We start from the raw sequence: 21,585 nt of genomic DNA, 5'->3' as shown, positions 1-21,585 counted from the left end.
CTAATGGTCTAAACTCCCAGTTTAAGGGATTACCCACTGTACCTCCAGATGCTTGTGTGGCTGGAAACAGACAGAAGGCTCGGACTTTCTCTGGCGCTCCTCATGCTGGCAGTGAGCGCCATGGGAAATCTGCCCGCTGGCTTTCCATTGGATTAATTGGATCGTGTCTAGGAGAGCGCCCTAGGCACAATCACATGCAGCTCCCAGTGCTCACGTGGTGATGTCCCACGACCCACGTAATGGTGCACACACTGCTGCAAGGAACAGAGGGGTGTGAAGCACACATCTCAATGATTTTTCTGTCTGAGAGAGAGCGCTGAGAGTTAAGAGGTTGGTGCTCCTGGTCCAACTGGACCGCTTCCAGAGCTGCAAACTGAAGCAAGAGGGACTGGCATTTTAAAATGAACACACAGATGTGACTGAAATTGTCACTGGAGATTTTGCTGTGAATACCCCAAAGCTGGTATTTTTTGATTCTTCTCCTGGGGGTATAGGAATGCCTTTGCCTGCAGTTCATCACTCAAATAACAAATCATGGCAGGATATCAGGGTCTCACCCCCTGCTGCTGTAAAATAGGTGGTACTGCCTTAATGGCACACTACTACCCTACAACAGCAGGCTAAATAATTACACTCCGTTGTGGATAAATTTGCCTCTCTTCCTTGTTTATTTTATTCCTGAATGAAAGCCTTCACTAAGGCAAGAAAGAGGTGATTTATGCACTAGACCCAGTACATCCCCTTGGGCCTCACAAATCCTTTCATGCATTTTTTCTCTAAAGGTACCCCGATAAAAGCGGCAATTTAAATAAGCTATGGCTATTTGAAGAAACTCCTCAGGCAGCTGACTGCAAAACCTCAGTTTGTATTTTAAGTCCAGTTCCCACTTGTGGCCATGGCATTCAGAGACAAAAGGATCTTTGTTTTCTGTTTTGATTCGCAGTTATGGTTCAAGACGATTACCATAGCCAGAACCCATACCACAATGCTGTCCATGCCGCTGATGTCACACAAGCTATGCACTGCTATCTGAGGGAGCCCAAGGTAATGACAACTTTTCACACTGATGTTGCTTTCAGATAGTTCTCAGATTTTTTTTCCCAGGGTTGAAATAAAAGCCCCAGGACATACTTCTAGACAGCAGAAAGTGATGGCGTGCTGGAAGTCAGCAGCAAGTGAGGAGCAGCCTTGGCTACAGATTACAGATGTTTCAGTCAAGCTGTGAGAGTCACTTCTCATCACGCAGGCATCCTGTCTGAGTGCTGCCATGTAAGCTCCAGCCAGCACAGTGCTGTGACCCAGGCACCCACTGGTGCCTGCAGCTCTTCTCCCACCAAACTCCGAAGGAGGCAATGCATGTCTGTGCCTCAGCCACCTCAGAGCATCAGGTCCCCACATCACTATTTCAACATACCAAATTGGGCACAATATCACCAGGAAAGGGGAAAACAGTCCCTTCAGACGGGTCTGTTGCAAGGGTATCCTCTGCATGAGTATTTGACTGCTGCTGCAAGTTCTCGCAGCATCAGAGTGGTGTTGCCTTGTGTGTTACTGGAAGGCACTGTGATATTGCCATGCTGAGCCACAGTATAAGAACATAACTAACCATTTCTGGCTTGGCTCAAATGAAGGGATGTTCTGCTAGAACTAGCAATTTGTTACACAAGAATATACCAGTGGTGAGGGCAGGACCAGGCCCCATCTTTCTTGTATTTTCATCTCCTGCAAGATCTGCAAGTCCTTTCTTGCCAGGAAGTGCAGAGGACAGACAACATCCAGAACCTGGACCATACTGCTCATCAGTTCTGACCTCAGAATGCTTCTTTCATCTCATATACCTGTACTCTTTACAGACTCATTGGGCTGGTAATAACTGCTTCACTCTCACAAACAGAAAATGCTAAGACTACCCTTTTTTGTTTCTAAATGAGCCCTGTAGCAGAAAAAAATCTGGAGAGGTTTTCCAACTTGAATGTTTAAAGTTAGAAAGGTAAATTAGGTTCTCTAATAAAATACATATACTTGAATGGGGATAGATATTTAACAGCCAAAGCTGAAATTTCAGAAGTTGATAAACTGCATTTTGTAACGCAGTGCTATGCTAGAGAATTGAAGCCTGATCTTTTGTTGGCATTACTAAATACTTGGAGGGGCTGAACTCTTACAATGGATGCTAACATATGCCTACCTGTCAGCCTACCTGTTTGCTTTTCAAAACAAATGAGACTATGCCAATGCCCTTCTATTGCAACAATCCTTATATTGCCATGGGTAATAAAGAGATAAGAAATACAAACTCTAATAAAAGATGATTATGTAGTATAATATCTTTATAGATGTATGTTCAACATTTACCTTAAAAACATTGTTCAGAAAATTTATACTTGACATTTGTGTACAAATGCCAACACACCCAATTTATGCCATGATGTCAGCTGGTTTGTTTATTTACCAAAAAATATTTACTGTTCCTGTTCTTGTTGTGATTAATGTGTGTGATGATTCAGCTTGCCAACTTCCTCACCCCATCGGACATCATGCTCGGACTGCTCGCTGCCGCAGCTCATGACGTGGATCACCCAGGGGTCAACCAACCCTTTCTGATTAAAACTAAACACCACCTTGCCAGCTTGTACCAGGTAAAACTGCTCATCAAGTTGCTAACGTAAAAAATGCAGTCAAGGAGAGTTTAAGCAATTTGCAGTGAACTTTTAATGCCAAAATCTGGCAGCGGGAGGATGTGGGTCAAGTGATCCTGCACTTTGGAGTCTGGACAATTTCAGTCAAGCACCTCACTGGGTGTCACTTCTTAAAGCAAAGCTGATACAGGAAAAGAGGTGGAAATGTCAGATTTTTTTTTTTTTTTGAGGACATTTCAGCCAGATCAGTTGTCTGGGTTGTTTTTGCTGTAGATATCTGGGATGAGGAACTGTGGGTAGGACATTTAAAATCATGACAAGAAGATCTCATCTTCAGATAAGCTACAGGCATGGTCTAAATTGGTATTGCATTAAAGGAAACCTTTGATTCATAAGGCTGTAGTAAAATTAAACACTTAATGAGCACCGCATTTAAAAAAAAATAGAAGACAGACAGATAAACCAAAGGAAAAGTCATAGACATTTACAGTAACATTCCTCGAGATACAAAGAAAGAACTTCAAGAAAGCCACTAGGTCACACCACAGGCTGTCTAGACCAGTATCCTGTTTCTAAGAGCAGCCAGTAAAAGATCTCAGAGAGAAATACAAGTCTGGGATCGGTACAGAGTTGTCCTTCACCTAGTATCCATCCTTTCTGCTCTGGCAAGCAGCATTAGAAAACTTCCTGAAACAAAAACACAGACTCACTTGTTCAATAACTAGCAATGAACCCATACTGCCTGATTTTTGTGGTTCTTTTTGAATATATTTGAGATTTTGGCCCATGGCAATCATTGTAGCTTTGTATTTTATCTAAAACTGTCCTATGAGTATAATCTCCACACACATGTATACGTTGTTATTATATGTGCACATCTCTCTATTCTTTGCATTGTACTTATATATACACTGTGCAAGAGCAATTTGCTGCCAGAACAAATCTTAATTTTGGTTGCACTAACCGTAATTCACAGGTAATAAATGGAGTTAGTAGTGATTTCTATCCTTTAGAATCACAGATTCATAGAATCATGAAGGTTGGAAGAGACCTTTAAGATCATCCTGTCCAACCCAACTGTTCACCTAGCACCAGATCCAGACACCTCTTAAAAACCTCTTAGACACCTCCAGGAATGGTGACTCCACCACCTCCCCGGGCAACCTATTTCAGTGCCTGACCACCCTAACAGTGACCATTTTTTTCTGCTATCTAATCTGAATCTCCCCTGTCTGAGCTTAAGGCCATTCCCTCTGGTCCTGTCACTGCAGGCACGGCAGGAGAGACTGGCCCCACCTCCCTGCAGCCTCTTTTTTGTAGGTGTAGGGAGCAATCAGGTCCCCCCTGAGCTGCCTTTTCTCCAAGCTAAACACCCTCAGCCACTCCTTGTAAGACACGTTCTCTGGTCCTTTCGTGAGTCTTGTTGCCCTTCTCTGGACATGCTCTAGCACGTCAGTGTCCTGTTTAAAGTGAGGGGCCAAGAACTGGACTCAGCATTCGAGGTGGGGCCTCACCAGTGCCGAGTACAGGGGGACAGTCACTGCCCTGGTCACACTATTCCTGATGCAGGCCAGGGTGCCGCTGTTCTTCTTGGCCACCTGGGCACACACTGAATCATGTTCAGTCAGCTGTCAGCCAGCGCACCCACTGGGCTGCTTTCCAGCCACTTCAGAAGAGTCAATTTCAGCCTTTGCGGAGGTTGTCAGAGACAAAATATCCCGTGTTAAAAATTAACCTGCCTGAGGAAGACTCACTAAGAGCTACATACATAGCCAATTGAGGAATTGCTGCAATGTGCTTACTGCTTGATAAGAGAGTCTCTCTTTTTCTACCCTACACTAGCAACGTTTGGGTTTTCCCATAAGAAGTTGGTTGTGTAATGGTGCAACTGTCCTGCCCTCAGACATGGGAATGGGCTGGACTGTGGGAGCCCCAGCCAAGGACAGTTATGCTCAAACACTGAAAACTTTGTGATTGGCCTCATCATAAGCTGATGCAGCTTATTATGTCATACCCATATGTTTCTGGTCCAGTCTTTTCTAAGCGTCAGGCCAGCTGAGTGAAGAGGGAAAAAAGCCAGGGGCCTAAGCCGTGGTACTTTGGGAATGGTAAGGCTGCTTTGAAGATGAGTGAGTAGAGCCATTCCACAAAACCCCTTGTCTTTTGAAAAGGTACAAACAATTCCTTCTCAAATTAATGGTGGCAAACAGTACTTTATAATTAGGTTGAAAAATCAGGCTAACCTGAAAGACATACAGCTAAAATACTGGTATCTTGGAGAAGTGGTTTCTGCTCAGGTATTTGGGTTTGAATATACTTACAAATATTGGTTAGAAAAGGCAGTGACAAAGCAGAAAATGCAATCTTTCAACAGCAAATGAGATATGAAGTACCCTACTTGAGGACATTCACTGGCAAGTTTGAGTTATTTTAACTGAAAATGATCCCACATTGTTTCCAAAGTTTTTAGTAGTATGCAGTATATGGATGCCAATAAAAATAACTCCTGGAAAAAAGTTTTGGTGAAAACATTTTTAGTCAAAAACTTAGATTTAGTGAATAGTCATTAAAACATGTACTTTAACATGTGCTTGAAACTGAAACAAAGTTCTTAGGTTTTTGGTTTTTAAGCAGAGCCACAGAACTGCTGGGATTAATCAGCAAAAGGATCAAGTGAAAGTAAGTTTTAACAGAGCTGGCAGTCATCTGTCATTGAGACAGTGGACTTATCCATGTATGGCAGTTCCATGCTTTTAAATGTCTCTTGACATTTAAATTCAAACTTTACATTTACATTTGGAAGAAAAGGTTTTGCAAAATGAGGTAGGTCAGTTCTTGACAAAGATGTAAAGTGTTTGACAGCTTCTGAAGTGCATATGTGAGAAGACTCATATTTCAGGAGGACATCACCAAGGACTTCGAAGCTTTCAGTATTTATTTTCAAACTAAATCTGTATTTTATGATGCAAAAAAGTTTGTTTTGTAATCTGTAGGGTAGCTTTCTAAGGTCTGCTGCACGTGATTGCACACGCCATAATTTTCTACAAAGACAGAAGCAGTTCATTGAAGTCTCCAGCATTACAAGGACAGTTGAGAGCATAGAAGGTCACTGTAGTGGTCTGGAGGTCCCTTAGTTTTCCTGTGAGGAGCACAACAACATTCCTTGTAATGTGATGCAGACTTTGCTTCTAACTTGTATTGTCTGGCTTTTAAATGAAGGGTAAAAGTTTAGAAGTGTGGATAGATCACGTACAATGTCTGTAGTACAAAACATTTCAGAAAACCATGAAAGGACACTTTACAACTTTAATGTAGGTAGGCTGGAGATAGGAAAGTACATTTTGGGCATCAGTGAAAACATTACTCTTATGCAATCTTCCTTAAAAGCAACACTTCCAAGAATAAGTGTCATTTTTGGCTATTTATGCAGTTAAACCAGCTGCTCAATGAGTAAGAATAGATTGAAGAGATTGAAAAAAGTCAATCCCCTTTGACTTTAAATTAAAATTGAAATTTGCTCTGCACGTAGTTAGTAGCAAGTCTCCCTCTCTTCAAGTACTGTTCTTTTTCCAGTGTGTATGAATGCAGTGGTTCGAATGGCTCAGACCAAGTAACAGATTGGAAATACTGTGGTAGCTTAAGTAAAATAAACTGTCATAATCCTGAAGTCTGTTTTAGCAATCTACTGCTGTGGGTGGGGATGTAAGTGTGACAGAAGCTTCCTATAGTGCAGCCTTTAAAGTAAAGCTGCATTGCTCAGTTTTTTAAAAAACCAGAACACCACGTGAAGCAGAGCTGGGAGCCCCGGTCTGCAGGCCAGCACAGAGACTTTGCCCACATGGGCTGTCTCCCACCAGCCTGGGTGATCAGATGGCTCATGGCAATTAGTCTTAATAAAGCACTAGTGTGTTCCTAGGGGGATGAGCTGACTCTACTAATTGCTGGCAGCCACTTCAGGGATTCTGGCTCCTTACATTTAAGAGGAGAATCATACGACTTCATGCTTGTTGTAGCTTGTTAGCATGACCTTTCCTTTTCCCTCCTCCCTGTAGTTCCAGTGTGGGAAACTAAACAGTGCAGCAGAGACAATCTGAGGTTCTCCTTAGAGCAGCAGGCAAAGAGGAGAAACTTAGAGAAGTGGAAATACTCTGAGATGACTCCCTGAGTGTGCTTTTCCCTACGAGTAACTACTAATTGGATGCTGGAAAGGTCTCAGATGCCTACATCACTTCTCAGCACTGTTCTGGCTGGCCTTCAGGATAGCCAAGGAGCAGCTGATCCATGGAGTGTAATTCCCTCTTTGAGGAAGGTGCTGCTGCAGCAGCTCCTCACAGCAAGTAAGGCTGCCATGCTGGAAGGGCTGTGGGGACACAGGGTGCTCCAAGGGGGATGTCCCTGGTCACAATGCTTCAAGGATCCAGTCAGACCAGGGTCACGGGAAACTGTGCACACAGGCACTGTCTTAAACCAGTGTAAACCATCCCAAAAGCCAAAGGTGACATCAGATAGAGTTTGTCCAAGTTAGTAGGAAGATGGCAGCCTGTGGCCTTGGGGTGACTCTTGGGACCAGTATTCAGATCTGCAGCTAGGTAGGTGAAAAAAAAAATTCATTATTATGTCCTATTACATTCTGTTATTTTTCTTGGTCAGAGTGTAGGGTTGCAAAAGTCCATCCTGATGTATTTAGGCAAAAGGAGAAAAGGGATATTTAAGTTGGCAAATGAACAGAACTGCTGTCAAAAGTAATTTCTCTATTGAATAACTGATGTTGTGATCTGAGTCCATCAGCTCTTCCTAAGAAAAGGAATTGGTTTTTACATGGTTTGAAAGTTTTGGATTTGGTTTTACTTTGTTTTGTTTTTTTTCCCCAGAATCTGTGATTTTTGTAAGGGAAACAAACAGACAAAGCCAGAGAAATACCAAAGCAGCATTGTTTCTGTGAATTCAGAAGCAACAAAAAGCATTGTGGAAAATCGTGTGATAGGAAGTCAGTCCAATTTGTACTCTCACCTTTGCACTAGGCAAGATGATCAAAATGCAAATTGGATCTTGCTTATGCAATGTTTAGTTATTGAACAGTCTTCAGATATGACAGGACTACAAAGGAAGATGAGGAAGACTTAGGCAGAAAATACTGCTCAGTCCCTCCTGGAAAAGTGGAAGCTGCACATCATGTCCCACAGGAAAGGCAGTACTATGGCAGCAGTACCTCAGAGCTGTGGGACCGTGTGTGAGGGAGCTAGAAGTCAACAGTGGCTGGAGGGAGGGATTCTCACTCCAGTTTCCCAGCTGGCAGTGAGAGGGTGGAGTCCTTGTTCTCCTGCCTGCTCAAAAGGTTTGGTTGTGCTTTGTTTTCTTTTTCTTATCCAGTCCTCATCTACTGCAAAAGCTGTGAACTGCCCAAAACAGGGAACAGATGACAGAGGTTTCTGAGCAAGTGACATGTCTGAGGCATTTTGTGGTAGAAAGTACTCTGTGAACTAACCAAGTGATGATGGGAAAATGCATTGTGTGTTAGGATAGTAATTTCAAGTCATCAGACAAAAGATACCAAATTTGTTGTAATTTACTGACAACCTAGATAGCTGGGTTTTAGCTCCCTCAAAGTTTTTTCCCCACCTAACTTTGGTTCCACTTAGTTGAAAGCAAGGAAACAAAGAGGAGTCAAAATTTGTTGCAGACTAAGTTGCTGAAGCCTGCAAATGCTCAGCAGTACTGCAATTCCTCTTGCTTTCACTGAACAGCTGCAGGCAGTTTGCAGTTCCCTGACTCAAAGGGAAATTTGGCAGTTTAGTTTTCTTTTTCTTGTCCGCTCTGCATTCGAACTGTAGAGGCTGAAAAGTCAGCCTGGAATCAGTAGGAGGTAAAAATAAGCTTTTGCACTCCTGCTTTAATTTATTTGTTAATAAATCTGCTAGAATGCAAACTGCCTCCCACTCAGATGAGATTAGCTCTTCTGTTCACAGCAGGATTCGAAAACTGCAGAACAACAGGCCTCTGGGGCTGACCTTAGCTAAGACACCCAGAAGCACAAGGTCCTTAGCTGTAGAAATCTAGACCAATTACTCTAATCCAGCTGTGGCTGAAAAGCACACATTTCAGGCTCATGTTACAGCTTGTCCAACCAGCTCTGGGTATCATGTGATCTGGCAAATCCATATGTGTGCCGTGGATACCATCCTAATCCTTGCGTTTGTCGGTGTTGTTCCTCGCCAGAACGTGTCGGTGCTGGAGAACCACCACTGGCGCTCCACCATCGGCATGCTCCGGGAGTCACGGCTGCTCGCCCACCTGCCCAAGGAGGTCACGTAAGTGTCCACCAGAATCACCGAAACCAGGCCATGGCCTCCTTCTCCCTTCTTAAAAGCACTCTGGCAAAGAGGCCCAGGCTTCAGAATAGGCTGAGCTTCCTGCGCCTTCTTGGTGCCACTGAGAAACCATGAGATAAATTTAAACAGCAGAAGTATTTGTTAACACCTACCCACTTCTGCAGCACAGGAGTGGAATGGCCACTCTCAGCACCAGGAACACAGAAAGTGCCAGCAAGAGCTGAGGGATTGTTTAGATGGATTGTTGGCATTTTTCATCTTACCTAGCATCAACCAAAAATGGAAAGATTTAGTGATAAAAAGAGGAAATTGAAGGAGTTGGTCAAGGAGCATCAAGACTGCTTTGGACTTCACATGTCACTGAGGGAATGTGGTTCAGTCTTTATGGATAAAGCTGAAAAAGAGCAGCCACATGAACACCTTGGCCAAGTTGCTGCTAGCTTTTTGTTTGTGTTCGTCCCACCAAGGATGGGAGATCGAGACAGTGAACAGACTGCAGTAATACATTTTAAATCACAGGTGACACTACCAAGAATATAAACAAGTTACCTGGAAGCAGTAAGCTCTATATCCCTCCAGAAGTTCTTTGCATCAGATCAGCAACTTTAAAGAACTTTAGTCTAGACCTTCACAACTCTGACTGCAACTTCAAAGTTGCAGTATTCACCATTCAGCTCTGAGCAGCTGAAGTAAGACGTGAGCATTTTTCTTGATGTAACATGCTGTTGTTTCAGGGTGGGTTTTTTTGTACTTTCCTAGTACTTTTCAGAAGCTTTCAGAACAACCTGTGCCAACAAGCATTTTTCTTCTACATTATCTATTCTTCTTGAACCCATTTGGGCAGGTAGAACAGTTGTACCCTGCAAAACCCAGCAGAGACTGACCAAGCAGATCAGACTGGGTCCATAAAGAAAGAGGGAGCTTTATGCCAGCTCCAGTGATCCAGAGCAGGTTGTTTTGAGCTCTTAATGTTGAATGGTTCCATGATTAAAGAGGCTTATTTACCTTCATTGCAGACAGGACATTGAGCAGCAGTTGGGCTCCCTGATCTTGGCAACAGACATCAACAGGCAGAATGAGTTTTTGATCCGTCTGAAATCTCATCTTGACAATCAGGATTTGAGGCTGGAGGATGCGCAGGACAGACATTTTATGCTTCAGGTAACTTCATTTTTTTTAAATTGTTTTTACTAATTTTTCAGGTCACAGTATTTCCTAGTATATGTTAAGAGTAATATATTATAGCATGACTGTACATCAGCCTCTCCTTACCTATTACCATAAACACTTCCCTTCTGCCACCTTCTGGCACATCAGGCAAGCATAAGGTGCCTCTGGTATTTCCTTATGTAATTTCCTTGAGTTAAAAAGCTGTGAATGCAACAGATACAGGTGAGCGTCAAATGCTAAGGAATGGAGATAAGCTAGATTATTTTATTTCCAGAACACTGCTTCTCTTCCCAGGTAATGCTTCAGTTGTAGCGTTTCTCTCTTGTGGCAAATGTCACTCCACTGGTGTTATTTTCTAGCACTGTGCAGAAGAGCCTCCTCGTTGGTGTTCTTTCTAGGACAGCCTGACATTGGGTCACCAAGTCCTGTTCCCATGATGGATGCTCAGAAACTGCCTCTGCAGAGACAGCTGTTGCCATGGCAGCAGATGCTTCTCTAGTGCGTCTGACCAGCTAACAGAAAGCCCATGCTTTATTCAGAAATCAAATAGGTTCATACTGGTTCTTCCAGCTAAGCAGTAGTCATTAGCAGACTCTTCAGAGTAAACCTCTATCTATTAAAGCATTATTGTGATTAACGTAGCTACATACACTTGCTTCTTTGGAGAAATTACAATAATTTCATTCCTAAATACATAAAGAATTTGAAGTAATCGTTTTCATTTATAAAACAAGCACCTACATATTTTCCTTCCATCAAAGTCATGGAAAAGGTGACAGCTGCAAGGAAAGAAGTGCTGATCTGTTAATTCTTCCCCCTCCAGCAGCATGGGGAATGCAGTAGCTTCTCACCTGTTCTGTCTCAAACACAGTCTTCTGTCAGATTCCTGCACAGACTGTGCAGGGCATGGTGACAGGTTGACTATATTTCTGGACAGATAAGGCAAGAAAGTTGTGCAAATACCAAAAGCAGAGGAATTACAGCTCAGCTATGGCAAAAAAAAAGTTTCTTATGCACTAGGAACTTAGGAACAAGGGAACAGATAGTAAGATTCACTTATCTGGTGGATTCTAGTTATGGAAGAAGAAAAGAAAAAGATCAAGAATTCTTGATTGATTGGAGTAAGCTAAAGAACGTTTGAAAGGTCCTTGCAGTAGACAGTGACATTAAGGCTAATCAGCTTAATCCAAAGAGAAGAATGACTTGGAGATTTCCCTCTGCTGGTTCACAGGTCTGCACTCCTAAGAGGAAATACTTATGTTTTCTTCCTGGGTGCCAGAATGACTTCTGACTTCTGTCAGACTGAATGACTGTGTTCAGTCTGTGAAGAAACAAGGCAGATGATATTTTGTTCCAAGGCAGTAAGACAGGCAGACTATTACATGGTTTACTTTTCTGAAGTAGTTACTCGGTTTTAAAAAACTTTTCCCCTGTACTCATTCTCCTGCAAAGCACTAAAAAGTACTAGTTAACTAAGTGAAACCAGGCCAGGGGCAGTGTGGAGAGCCCTGTGCTTAGCTTTGTAAACAAAAATACGCAGACATTAAGATGAAGTGTAATTGAAGTGAGATGCAAGGTCACTCACTGAGACCACAGAGGAATCATGCCCTAATACACCAGCTTGGCTCTTTCCTTCCTTGTCATCAGCCTCGGATGCTGAGCCAAGCAGTCAGCAGGAGCCAGCCTGAGGCTTTTGTTGGCTTATTTCTTCCAAGGAATATCCAAAACACTTTGCAGCCTTGGAATTTGGCCCTGCTCTTGTTCTCACTACGGTAAAGTGGAGGGCTGAATGAAAGTTTTGTTTGCAGCTTAAATAAATGCTCTTTCCTCCAAGGGCACATTTGGGTGAGGCTGAGCCTCTGAAAGGTAATCTTAACCCTTCCTGGCATTGCTGCTGGGGCCTGGGAGTTCCATGGCTGCAGATTTACTGCTGAAGCACTGCTAAACAGTAACTTCCTTTCTCAGTACTGCTTTTCTTCTTGCTTTCAGATTGCACTCAAGTGTGCTGACATTTGCAATCCCTGCCGGGTTTGGGATCTGAGCAAGCAGTGGAGTGAACGGGTCTGCGAAGAGTTTTACCGGCAAGGTGAGCGCCTTCAGCTCACAACAGTCCCTTCCACCTCAGCTTTCCATGGTCTCTGTGTGACAAGCCAGAGGCAGAACTGAAATGTCCCTTGAGAATAAGCTCTTCAGAGATGCGCTGCCTCATTGGAAAAGTGGGAAGGGGTGGAAGAGCAACAAGTGTTTCTCTGCTGCTCTACCAGCATCAGGCAGGAGGGAGGGTTTTGCTGTGCCTCAGCACTTGAATTCAGCTGCAAAGCCCATGGCTGCGTTCTTCTCTGAGACACTCCAGTCACCATGAGTGTTTCTGAGCTGGAATGGTGCCGGCGCCACGCTGCCCCAAAATCCTCAGACTGGGTTTTGTCTCGCTTTTCATGCTCCCACTACAACGCTGATGGGAGCCTTACCCTCGCTATTTACCAAATATGACACATTCTTCTGCCTGCAAATGCAGAGAAAGGGTTCAAACATGCTTCCCAGCATGCTGTTGAAAAGGCCAAAACAGGCAAGCCAAACCTCAGCTAGAACCTACTGCAAATGTTTTCAGACCCCTGCAGAGAGCACAGTCAAGCAGGGCTTTTTTTGAAACACAGTAATTACACCATTTGGCTCTATCTGCATAGGCAAGGTCATGCTGTGCTACAATACAGGGTGCAGCAGAGTTTAATCACTGCTAAATTCCTTGTTCAGAGCATCCTGAGAGTTGAAGGCAAGTGGAAGAGCACACAATAAAGTTCTTAGTTAATTTAATATTCTGCACTACAAAATTAAGCCACATCTGAGCTGGCACCTGGTAGAGTTAGTCTGTAACAAGGACAGACAGGTCAGCAAGTCAATTTTCAGCCAATGTCAGCTTAAGCTGGTGAAATGTCTTTGACTTTGATGCCTGTGAAGCAACATAAGCAACTTTCCCAGTGCAGGTTTCGTTAGTCAGATGTGTAGTGAAGGCATAATCAGGCAGCTCATGAGGTGCAGTATCACCTTTAGTGTATTAGGGGACCACGCTGAGAAAGAGAGTTCAACTCTTACAAATGTAAGCTTTTTCCACTCTCCTCAAGATTTGTTCATCTAACATCAAAAATACACCTCTGAAAGGGGATACCTGAGTACATGAGACCAGAGTTAGAAGCACCACAGGGAGAAAAGGAGCATTTTATGTGGGACAGTTATACAGAAACTGTGGTCTGATTATCACTAGTGGCTGTATAATCCTGTTCAGTGGTACAACACCCCCAGTATTAAATAGCATGCATTTAGATATCATTATCACTTTAAAGTGTTTTTGTAGACCTCTCTACCCCCTTACACACAATGATGAGGCTTGAAGGTATTGTTCAGCATTATGTTTAATATTTGGAAACCATAAGGTCTCATGTTTTGATTTTTAACTGTAGATGAGACACATAATACCACAATTAGTGCTTTGTTTAATCTTCCTCCTGGAACAAAGTTTTAACATTTTTAAATAGAACATTTCTAAGGCCATTTTAATAGAGACTCAGATCGTGATCTTCCAGTGCTCTTACCATGCAAAAGCAAATCTAATTTATGTCAATTAAGTGATTTCTGAAAGACAAGAAGATGTGGATATACTTTGAGCCAGACAGATACGGATATACTTTGAGTCAGTCATTTTCTACCCAGAACAGCTACAGAGGGGATATCACTGGAATTAGAGACTTTCTTTTAGTCAAACATTTTTGGAGGGGTAGATGAGAAGAAGACAAATTGCACATTTGGAAACATAAGAAACTGTTATTGTGTCTGAGTTTTGCTAAATTGTTCCTTTTGATTGTTCATGCAGCTAAAAATGTTTTCCTGATGCTTTTTAAGCACTCAATTACAACTGAAAATATTCTGTTCACATTTAAGAAGTGATTCCATGCTGCAGAAGGAAGAAAGGCAAGGCTTGGAAATGCACACCATGTTTTATATGGGGCTACAGAACCTGAATAGCACAATAGCAAAAACTGTTCATGGGGAGAAAAGAGCTTTTAAACAAAAACAGTGGATTTAAAGCAAAATATTTCTTTATGGGCTGAATACAGTGTTTTGTCTAAACTAGCAGGTCTGTCTTTCTTACAGGAAAGATTTTCCTAACCAGCCCTCACTACATCCTGATTAGTAAATCAGATGGACAAAATATTATTGTGTGAGGGGAAGTGGCACATCTTAGCTTGCACACAGTTAACTCTCACTTCCCTTCCTTACTGCAGACAGGAAAGGTCCTGTACCTCTTGCAGTAGCCAGGATTTTTCACTGGCAGGGAAGGCTAACAGTCACAAAGGATGAATGTGTTGCACTCACAGACAGAGTGTTTGTTTTAAGGAAACCCCTACACCCAAAACTTAACTCAGAGCAGTCTTTGCATGAGGTAATTGCAGGCATGGGGAATGCAGTCCCTTCAGCAGAAAAAGTGACTGTTGTCTTGGCATGGCAGTGAGCAAATTACAGCCTCTGAGATGTTTTTCTGCTGAATTCTTAAATCCAGCATGGTCGTTGCTATTGATTACATTCCACTCCATAAAAAACATCTCCTGTCATTACTATGTACAGAAGCCTGTCCTGTGTGACCATTTCTGCAGGAATAATTTCTACTGACTGTTTATAAGTGTCTTCTCAATGTCAAACCTGGTCAGTTCTGCATCACGGCCAGTCTGAGGTGGCATCTGGAGCGAGCAGATATCCCAGTCAGGTTTTTCTTCCAACAATTCAAAACAGTCCCCAGGGCTGGTCACAGCAAGAGCTGCCTGCAGGAATCTTCAGGGCAGTCCCATATTTGGAACTGGAGACCTGCTGGTTCAGTTAGTAAAATACTCTGCTATGAAGGTGGCTAGGAGTTCAGCCAGCTACTTTTCTGTCTCAAGTCAGTCCTGTGCAGTTGCCTCTCTGGGGACTTCCTGGATGACCCAGGGAATAAATATGCTCAGTGCAGCAGCAAAGGCATAGCTTGATACCCAGCTACTGCACAATAATAAGACAGACTTTTAATTTCATCCTTTTTCCATGTTTATAACTTGAGCTCCATAGCTCTTGACTCTTGAAACATTACTGGAGTCCGTGCTTTGGCCCTTACCAGTTTGTTAGTGCAGCCACAGCTGTGGCATTCCAGGCTCCAACACTCTTCCCTTTACAAGCCACTTCCACAAGAACATACCAGCAAATTCCACGCAGTACTACTGTAAATCTAAAATTGATACACTGCAGTTTTCTGGTAGGAAGTGATCTGAACAAGTAGTAAATTAACTAGAATGTCTTAAAAACCTTTCACATAAGAGAGTCTATTTTAAAAATTAAGGTACTCAGAACACTTACATGCTCAGATTTAATGTTCATCTAAAAGTCATCTTTTCTTAGATTTTTCTTTGTATGGATAATTGGTTTCTCTGATACCTAAAAAGAAAAAGTCCAGAAAATGAAGGTATTTATACATTTACCATGGACATCGTTGGTAGAAGATTCCAACTCCTCACACAGTTGCAGACACTGTAATAAGAGTGTGGCATAGGTATGGAGAAGAGAAACCTATGTAAAAGTGTCAGAAAAAGATAATTTTTTTCCTTTTTTTTTTTTTGCAGGTGATCTGGAACAAAAATTTGAACTGGAAATAAGCCCCCTTTGTAATCAGCAAAAGGATACAGTACCAAGCATCCAGATTGGTAAGTATTAGTTTCATTCCCTTCATGTTTATCTTACTATGACAGAAGCTCTAAGAGAAACTTTTATTCACCACATGCCCCACTCTGATCCAGTTGTTTTAACAATAAGAGCTGCGGATACCATAAGAGTTAAAAATGTGTTCTAAATTAAAATGTTCAAAAAGAAATCTATCTAAGCCCAATGTTCAACAGAAAGACAAAGGAGTCTTTGCATAGGGGGAAAATACCCATGTGAAAAAATTGCAGCCAGTGTTAAACACTTGTTACTTTCTTGTCTGATATCTCCTCAAAGGGTTGCTGGCTGTCACAGAGTTTACTGTGACACACACAGATAAAACCATATCTTGTCATGTATGCTGGTCAAAAGCTGTGCATTTCAAAACGAATTGATGTCTGAGAGTTTGTTGTTATTTCTCATCAGGGCTTTTGCCACTTACCTGGCTCTGTGCTTTTGAGGCACTCGGTGGGGCAGTGCACTTGTGGAATGAACTTGTTGCTCACCAGCTGTCCCTTGTGTGTTTCTCCAGGATTCATGACATACATCGTTGAGCCACTCTTTGAGAGGTGGGCCCAGTTTACAGGCAACACTCCCCTATCTGAAAACATGCTAAACCATCTCAGGAGGAACAAGGCCAAGTGGAGAAGTTTGCTCCACAAGCAACACAGCAGTAGTAGGAGCAACGACCACTCAGGCCAAGTGACTGGCAGCCAGGAACAGACTTTAAATGAAGAAGAGACTCCTTAGTGGCAGCTTTGCACTTTTCCTTCTAGCACTGCTATCTCCGTCTTGGTCACAGCAGCAAAAACGGTCCGGAGGAGCTGGAGCCTGTTGTCAACACCGTGCAAAGGCAAGAAATGGCAAAGCTCTAAGGGTCCTCATGAACATGCCCATGGTTCTGCTGGGTTTCTTTCTGATCTTCACGTTCCTCTCCCCTCTCTCCATTCTGCGCATGCCTGATGCCGTTAGTCACTCCTGATCCCGATCTGCCCAACGTGGAGTCCCAGCCAGCCGCCGGGAAGCCAGGCCAGTTCCAGCTGCCGTGAAGCAGGGAGGATTGCTGAGAGGACAGGGGGCACAGAGAGGCACTCTTGGTGATTTTCTCATTTACCACAAGTCATTTTGTGACATATGTATATAGGCCCAGAGTGCCACACCCGTTCTAGGCTGGCAGCTGGGCTGCACATGAAACCACCAGCATCTCCAGCATCCAGAGGACATGGACCGAGCAGGACAGTGCTCACAGGGGGCAGAGAGTCGGGTTGTTTTAGTGGATAAAAACCTTTTTAACTTTTGTATTCTGTGCACTAAACACCAGATCTCTAAATCTTGGACTGAAGTTACTCTCCGTATACACACCTTCAGTGTAACAAGGCTTGTTTTGGTAATCATTTTTATGCCACTTTGGATAAAAGACAGGCATCTTCTCATTGCAAGGAACAGTATTCCCTCGCAGCCAAAAGGGAAGGTGTAATACAGTCTAAACCTTTGAAACACAAACAGATCTATCTTTTGAGTACTGTTTCAAGTTACCTGTTTATATTCATATGTGTACATTTTCTGTAAATAGAAAGCGCTACTGATTCCCATGCCAAAATACTGGAGTACTGTGGGATGATTGCTACCTGTAAAAACATTGGCACTGTGAACAGAATACTGTTAGTTTTAATACAAGAGAAAGCATTTGTAAATATGGTATAGAGTTTATTAATATACACCATTGTTTGTGGATAAAAGCCTTAACTTCTAGCATCCTTCATCTTCTGATAGCTGCCAAAATCATACAATTACAAGATATGATTCTGAACTGCCTTTCCACTATCCAAGGTGTATCAAAGGTCATTAAGGAATGAAGTCTGGCAGGATAACTTCTTGAAAACTTCAAACACATTCCATATGGGTCCGTGTTGTTAATCCATGGCACCTTGCACATTCGGTCTAGGCAAATGTTTCACAGCGCCTGAAGTTTTTAGCTCAAAAAAGCCCCCAGGCCCCACAGCAACACCACATGATTTGACAGTTCAGCATGATTACCATTTATTCAAACGTGTGGATTTTTACTAAATAGCTTAGTCATCTACAAAGCACGGCATTAGTTCTGGAGTTCAGTTGTTTTCTTGAGAGATGTTGCAGTGTAGCTGATTTTTTCCCCACATGCCCTCCTTAGATAGTCAGCATCAAAATGCATTTATATTTTTCTTTTAATTAAAAGAATACTTCAACTGACTTTTATATTATTCTCAGTCAATGAAGGAAAAAAAAGTGTTGTAGTCAGACTACTAAAATTCTCTTAGCTATCAGAGTGGCTGAAGAATTTTCTGTGATCTCATCTTTGTGAAAGATACTTGGCCTTAACTCTGCCATAAACAAGCTCAGTTCTGAAAGTCTTTATTAAACTTTACTTAAGTTTCTACCATTTCAGTGAGATTGTATTCTCAGACACTACTGTGTTGCGCCAAAGGGATTGTCCCCTGCTCCTCTGTCCCAAGAAAGAATAACTGCATTCAGGTGAAGTGCAGGGTTGTTGTGAACCCCCTGTACATCAAATCTGTACAGCTGCTTTCCAAAAGAACCAGCAGGTATGGCCAGGTAGTCGCATTTGGGTAGTCATTTTGAGATGTGAAGACATTGAAGAGGCCAACAAAGAAAGAGCTTTTCAAGTTGGTGTTTGAGAAACATGAGAAAGATATATAGTCACAGAAGGGCAAGGGAAAATCTAATACATTTTTCTGAATTACAAGGGATATTGACTTGATGAGAGAAGTTTCATGCTCATAAGGCGACTAATGTGTTGAAAGGAAAATAAAAAGCATGAGTTTTAGGGAAGGATGATTTACTCCACTAATTCTTTGTATGTATCTTCAGAGAAAAGAGGCTGAAAGCCAGTGAAGTAAAAAGGGGCAAAACGTGGTGAGCACGCAAAGTGTTCCAGCCGTGTTTTTTCTGCCCCTCCACTGTTATGTAAGGTACAACCAATAGAAAACCTTCTTCTTCCCACTAATCTAAATGAGATTCATATAATAGAAGGACCACAGCAAGCAAAGGGCACTCAAGAGAGTTGTAGTAGAATTAAATTGTTTCTAACTACAGAACATAAATGTCTTCTTAAGCACATGAGGGTGGTGGGGGTGGAAGCACCACCACTTTGCAGCTTTTTAGGTGTACCTTTCCTTCTGACAGATGTAGGACAATTATTAGGACATTACGTGAGCAATGTAATGTGCTGCTTAGAAGCACTTAAGTCCATACAAAAGAATGTAATTTCCCGTGTTTTGTCTTTTTACTAAGAAATGGAAGCCCTTTGCCATCTAGCTCAAAGAATTTTTTTAATATGTTCTGAAATTTAGTTAAACTCAGCATAAACTCAGCATCCAGAGCAGCATAAAAAGCTCTTGACAGAAACATTGTCGAGCTGTTTCTGAAGAGCTTCCAGAAAATAGGTCCAACCAGAAAGCTTAGGTACAAATGAAATTTTGTTACAGTCACATTAAACCCAAGCCCTTTTCTACAAGTGGAACCTACAGGTTCCATTACAAGTTTGCTCTTACCATGTTAAAATTTTCCAACTTCAAAAAGTTCTTCTGAAAATTATCAGGCCCTTACAAACTAGTAGGGGCCAAAATTATTACGGGGGATTTTGGTGCACTGAGCATACCTGCTAGATTTCAATCACCTTGTGTAATGAAACAGTGCTTGAAAGAGGTTCAGGGTGGCCCCAGCAATGCTTCTGTGCTTGTGAGCCAAACCCATTGCACAGGTTTGGGCCTGGGCCACTTTGCCTCAGGTGCTCCAGACAGAGGTGCTGAGAAAGCAGATGCCTGGCAGCCAGATTCCCTGGGGTCTGTAATGCAAAATGCAGCCATCTGATTTCCCTAGAAACCCTAACTGGTACAGGCAATCCCACAGCACCAGTGCTTAGCACATGCAGTTGTGACACGTGTGGTATTCTCTGGTTTGGAGGGCATTTCTGCACTGGGGTTTCTCCCCAGTGTGCCAACAGGCTGCTGATGCACAGAATAGGAAAGCTATGCAGATAACACAGATTTTGGTGGTGTCAGCCCTATCAGCCACTTTACAGAAGGCCCTTGTAAATTATTTTTCCTTCCCACTGGGCCAGTGCAGCTGAAAGATTTTAGAGTTTTCAAACTGAGTTAAGGTTTTCATATCTAGAAAGAAGAAAAAAGCTGTTAAAAGCAGGATGTTAAAATGTTTTTATGCCCCACAAATAAGATTTGAATTTAGCTCCTCTAAATGAAGATTTTATACCATCTAAGAGGCAAAAAAAAATTGTATAACTAACAATAAGTGATAATAAGTGAAAATCTTAGGCTGGTTAAAATAATCCATACATATGCATTGTCATTAAGTAAAGATTTTACCTGCCTTTGTGTTTGTAAGTGTCAATGGTTCAGCCACCAGTCAAATGGGGAATAAAAGGACTATTGACACTATGTACCTTTGGAATACAAGGAACAAAGGAGTAGCTGAGATTAAGTAGAGTCTATGGAGGAAAAAGGAAAGAAAAAAAAAACCACATGATCTGCAGTTGTGTCTAACCTAATCTACAACACAGGTCAATTAGTTTTGTAAAAGCTTGGTTTTCATGAAGAAAACCAAAACCTCCCCAACGATTAATGAGAAAGCTGTAAATGAGATAAGGCTGTTGTTACACTGCATAGTGATCTCACCAGCTTTTGCAATCTGGGGTTTCAATTTCTCTTAAAGTTTCCATCAAATTAGATACAGAAGGCACACTTTGCCCTTCCAAATGAATTCTCAGAAAGGAAAAACTCAAGTAGTCACAATTTTATTTTCAGGTACCAGACAGGGTACCAGCCATAACTTATTGCCTTATATTTTAAGTCACTAATCTTGAGTTGTCCATAAAGTATGCCCATTCCCGTCCTGATGTCCCCATGATCGCCATGGCCCACAAAAATTGATAATTAAATTCGAATTAAAACCCTGCAAATGGAAAAAAAAAGCCATCCCAAAACACAAAACAAAAACACAAGGCAAGCTTCATGCCATGAATATGTATTCAAATTACTTTGATTGGTGCAAACTGTTGCTCTTTGTTTCTATAATCCATCCAATATTTTAGGTACATAAACTTTAAGTGCAGACCATAAGCTTGACATGGATGTAAAATATATTCTGCTTATCTTTGAATTCAAGATTGTATATGTCATGTTTATTGTAAAGCATTTTATATATACATAGTCACATATCTTATACAACTCTATGGGCCAAACACTGGTCCCCCCAACTTCACTGGGACCAAGAATCAGCCCCCATATGTGCGTATATATGCCATATGCATCATTCTGAAAGGAAGCACTAGATTGTGTGAAAATGCTGTGACTGCTATGCAGTGATGCCAAGAGATTTAACTGTATCTTTTTTAACATACTGCTGTAAGTATTCATCATGTCGAAGAATGACAGCTAATAAAAAAAAAAAAGTGAAGTGTTCCAAGTTCTTTGGTAAAGCCAGTTGATTGAAGGATCTCCTTTGTTTGCAGAAGACATTCTGGTTTGACAAGGCAGCAAAAATCCCCCTGCATCCATTCTCTCACTGCCTCTCCTTTCTACCAACAGAATAATCACTTTCCTAGTGTGCTGTTTCTGAGAATTTTTCTCTAAATTTCCCCTTAGACTTGCTGTATGAATATAAATGGAGTTCCCAGCAAGGAAAGCATTTCCATGTAATTTTCCTAAGCATGTAGT

At 42.0% G+C, this 21,585-nt stretch overlaps 1 protein-coding gene across 5 annotated transcripts in view; it reads left to right on the top strand.

Annotated features, from left to right (window-relative positions):
- The window catches only part of PDE7B (phosphodiesterase 7B), a 170,187-nt gene extending 148,853 nt beyond the window's left edge, over nucleotides 1–21,334 (top strand). For all 5 annotated transcript variants that reach the window (XM_063151507.1, XM_063151508.1, XM_063151506.1 and 2 more), the window contains 7 exons: nucleotides 944–1,044; nucleotides 2,508–2,639; nucleotides 8,856–8,947; nucleotides 9,985–10,129; nucleotides 12,128–12,224; nucleotides 15,778–15,858; nucleotides 16,386–21,334. In XM_063151507.1, the coding sequence (XP_063007577.1) occupies nucleotides 944–1,044; nucleotides 2,508–2,639; nucleotides 8,856–8,947; nucleotides 9,985–10,129; nucleotides 12,128–12,224; nucleotides 15,778–15,858; nucleotides 16,386–16,603 (866 nt within the window). In that variant the 3' untranslated portion in view covers nucleotides 16,604–21,334. The remainder of the gene's footprint in view (nucleotides 1–943; nucleotides 1,045–2,507; nucleotides 2,640–8,855; nucleotides 8,948–9,984; nucleotides 10,130–12,127; nucleotides 12,225–15,777; nucleotides 15,859–16,385) is intronic.
- The last annotated feature ends 251 nt before the right edge of the window (nucleotides 21,335–21,585 follow it).

The sequence above is a fragment of the Melospiza melodia genome, chromosome 3 (genome assembly GCF_035770615.1).
Source record: "Melospiza melodia melodia isolate bMelMel2 chromosome 3, bMelMel2.pri, whole genome shotgun sequence".
Taxonomy (NCBI): Eukaryota; Metazoa; Chordata; class Aves; order Passeriformes; family Passerellidae; genus Melospiza; species Melospiza melodia.
This window is presented reverse-complemented; position numbering and strand designations above follow the sequence as displayed.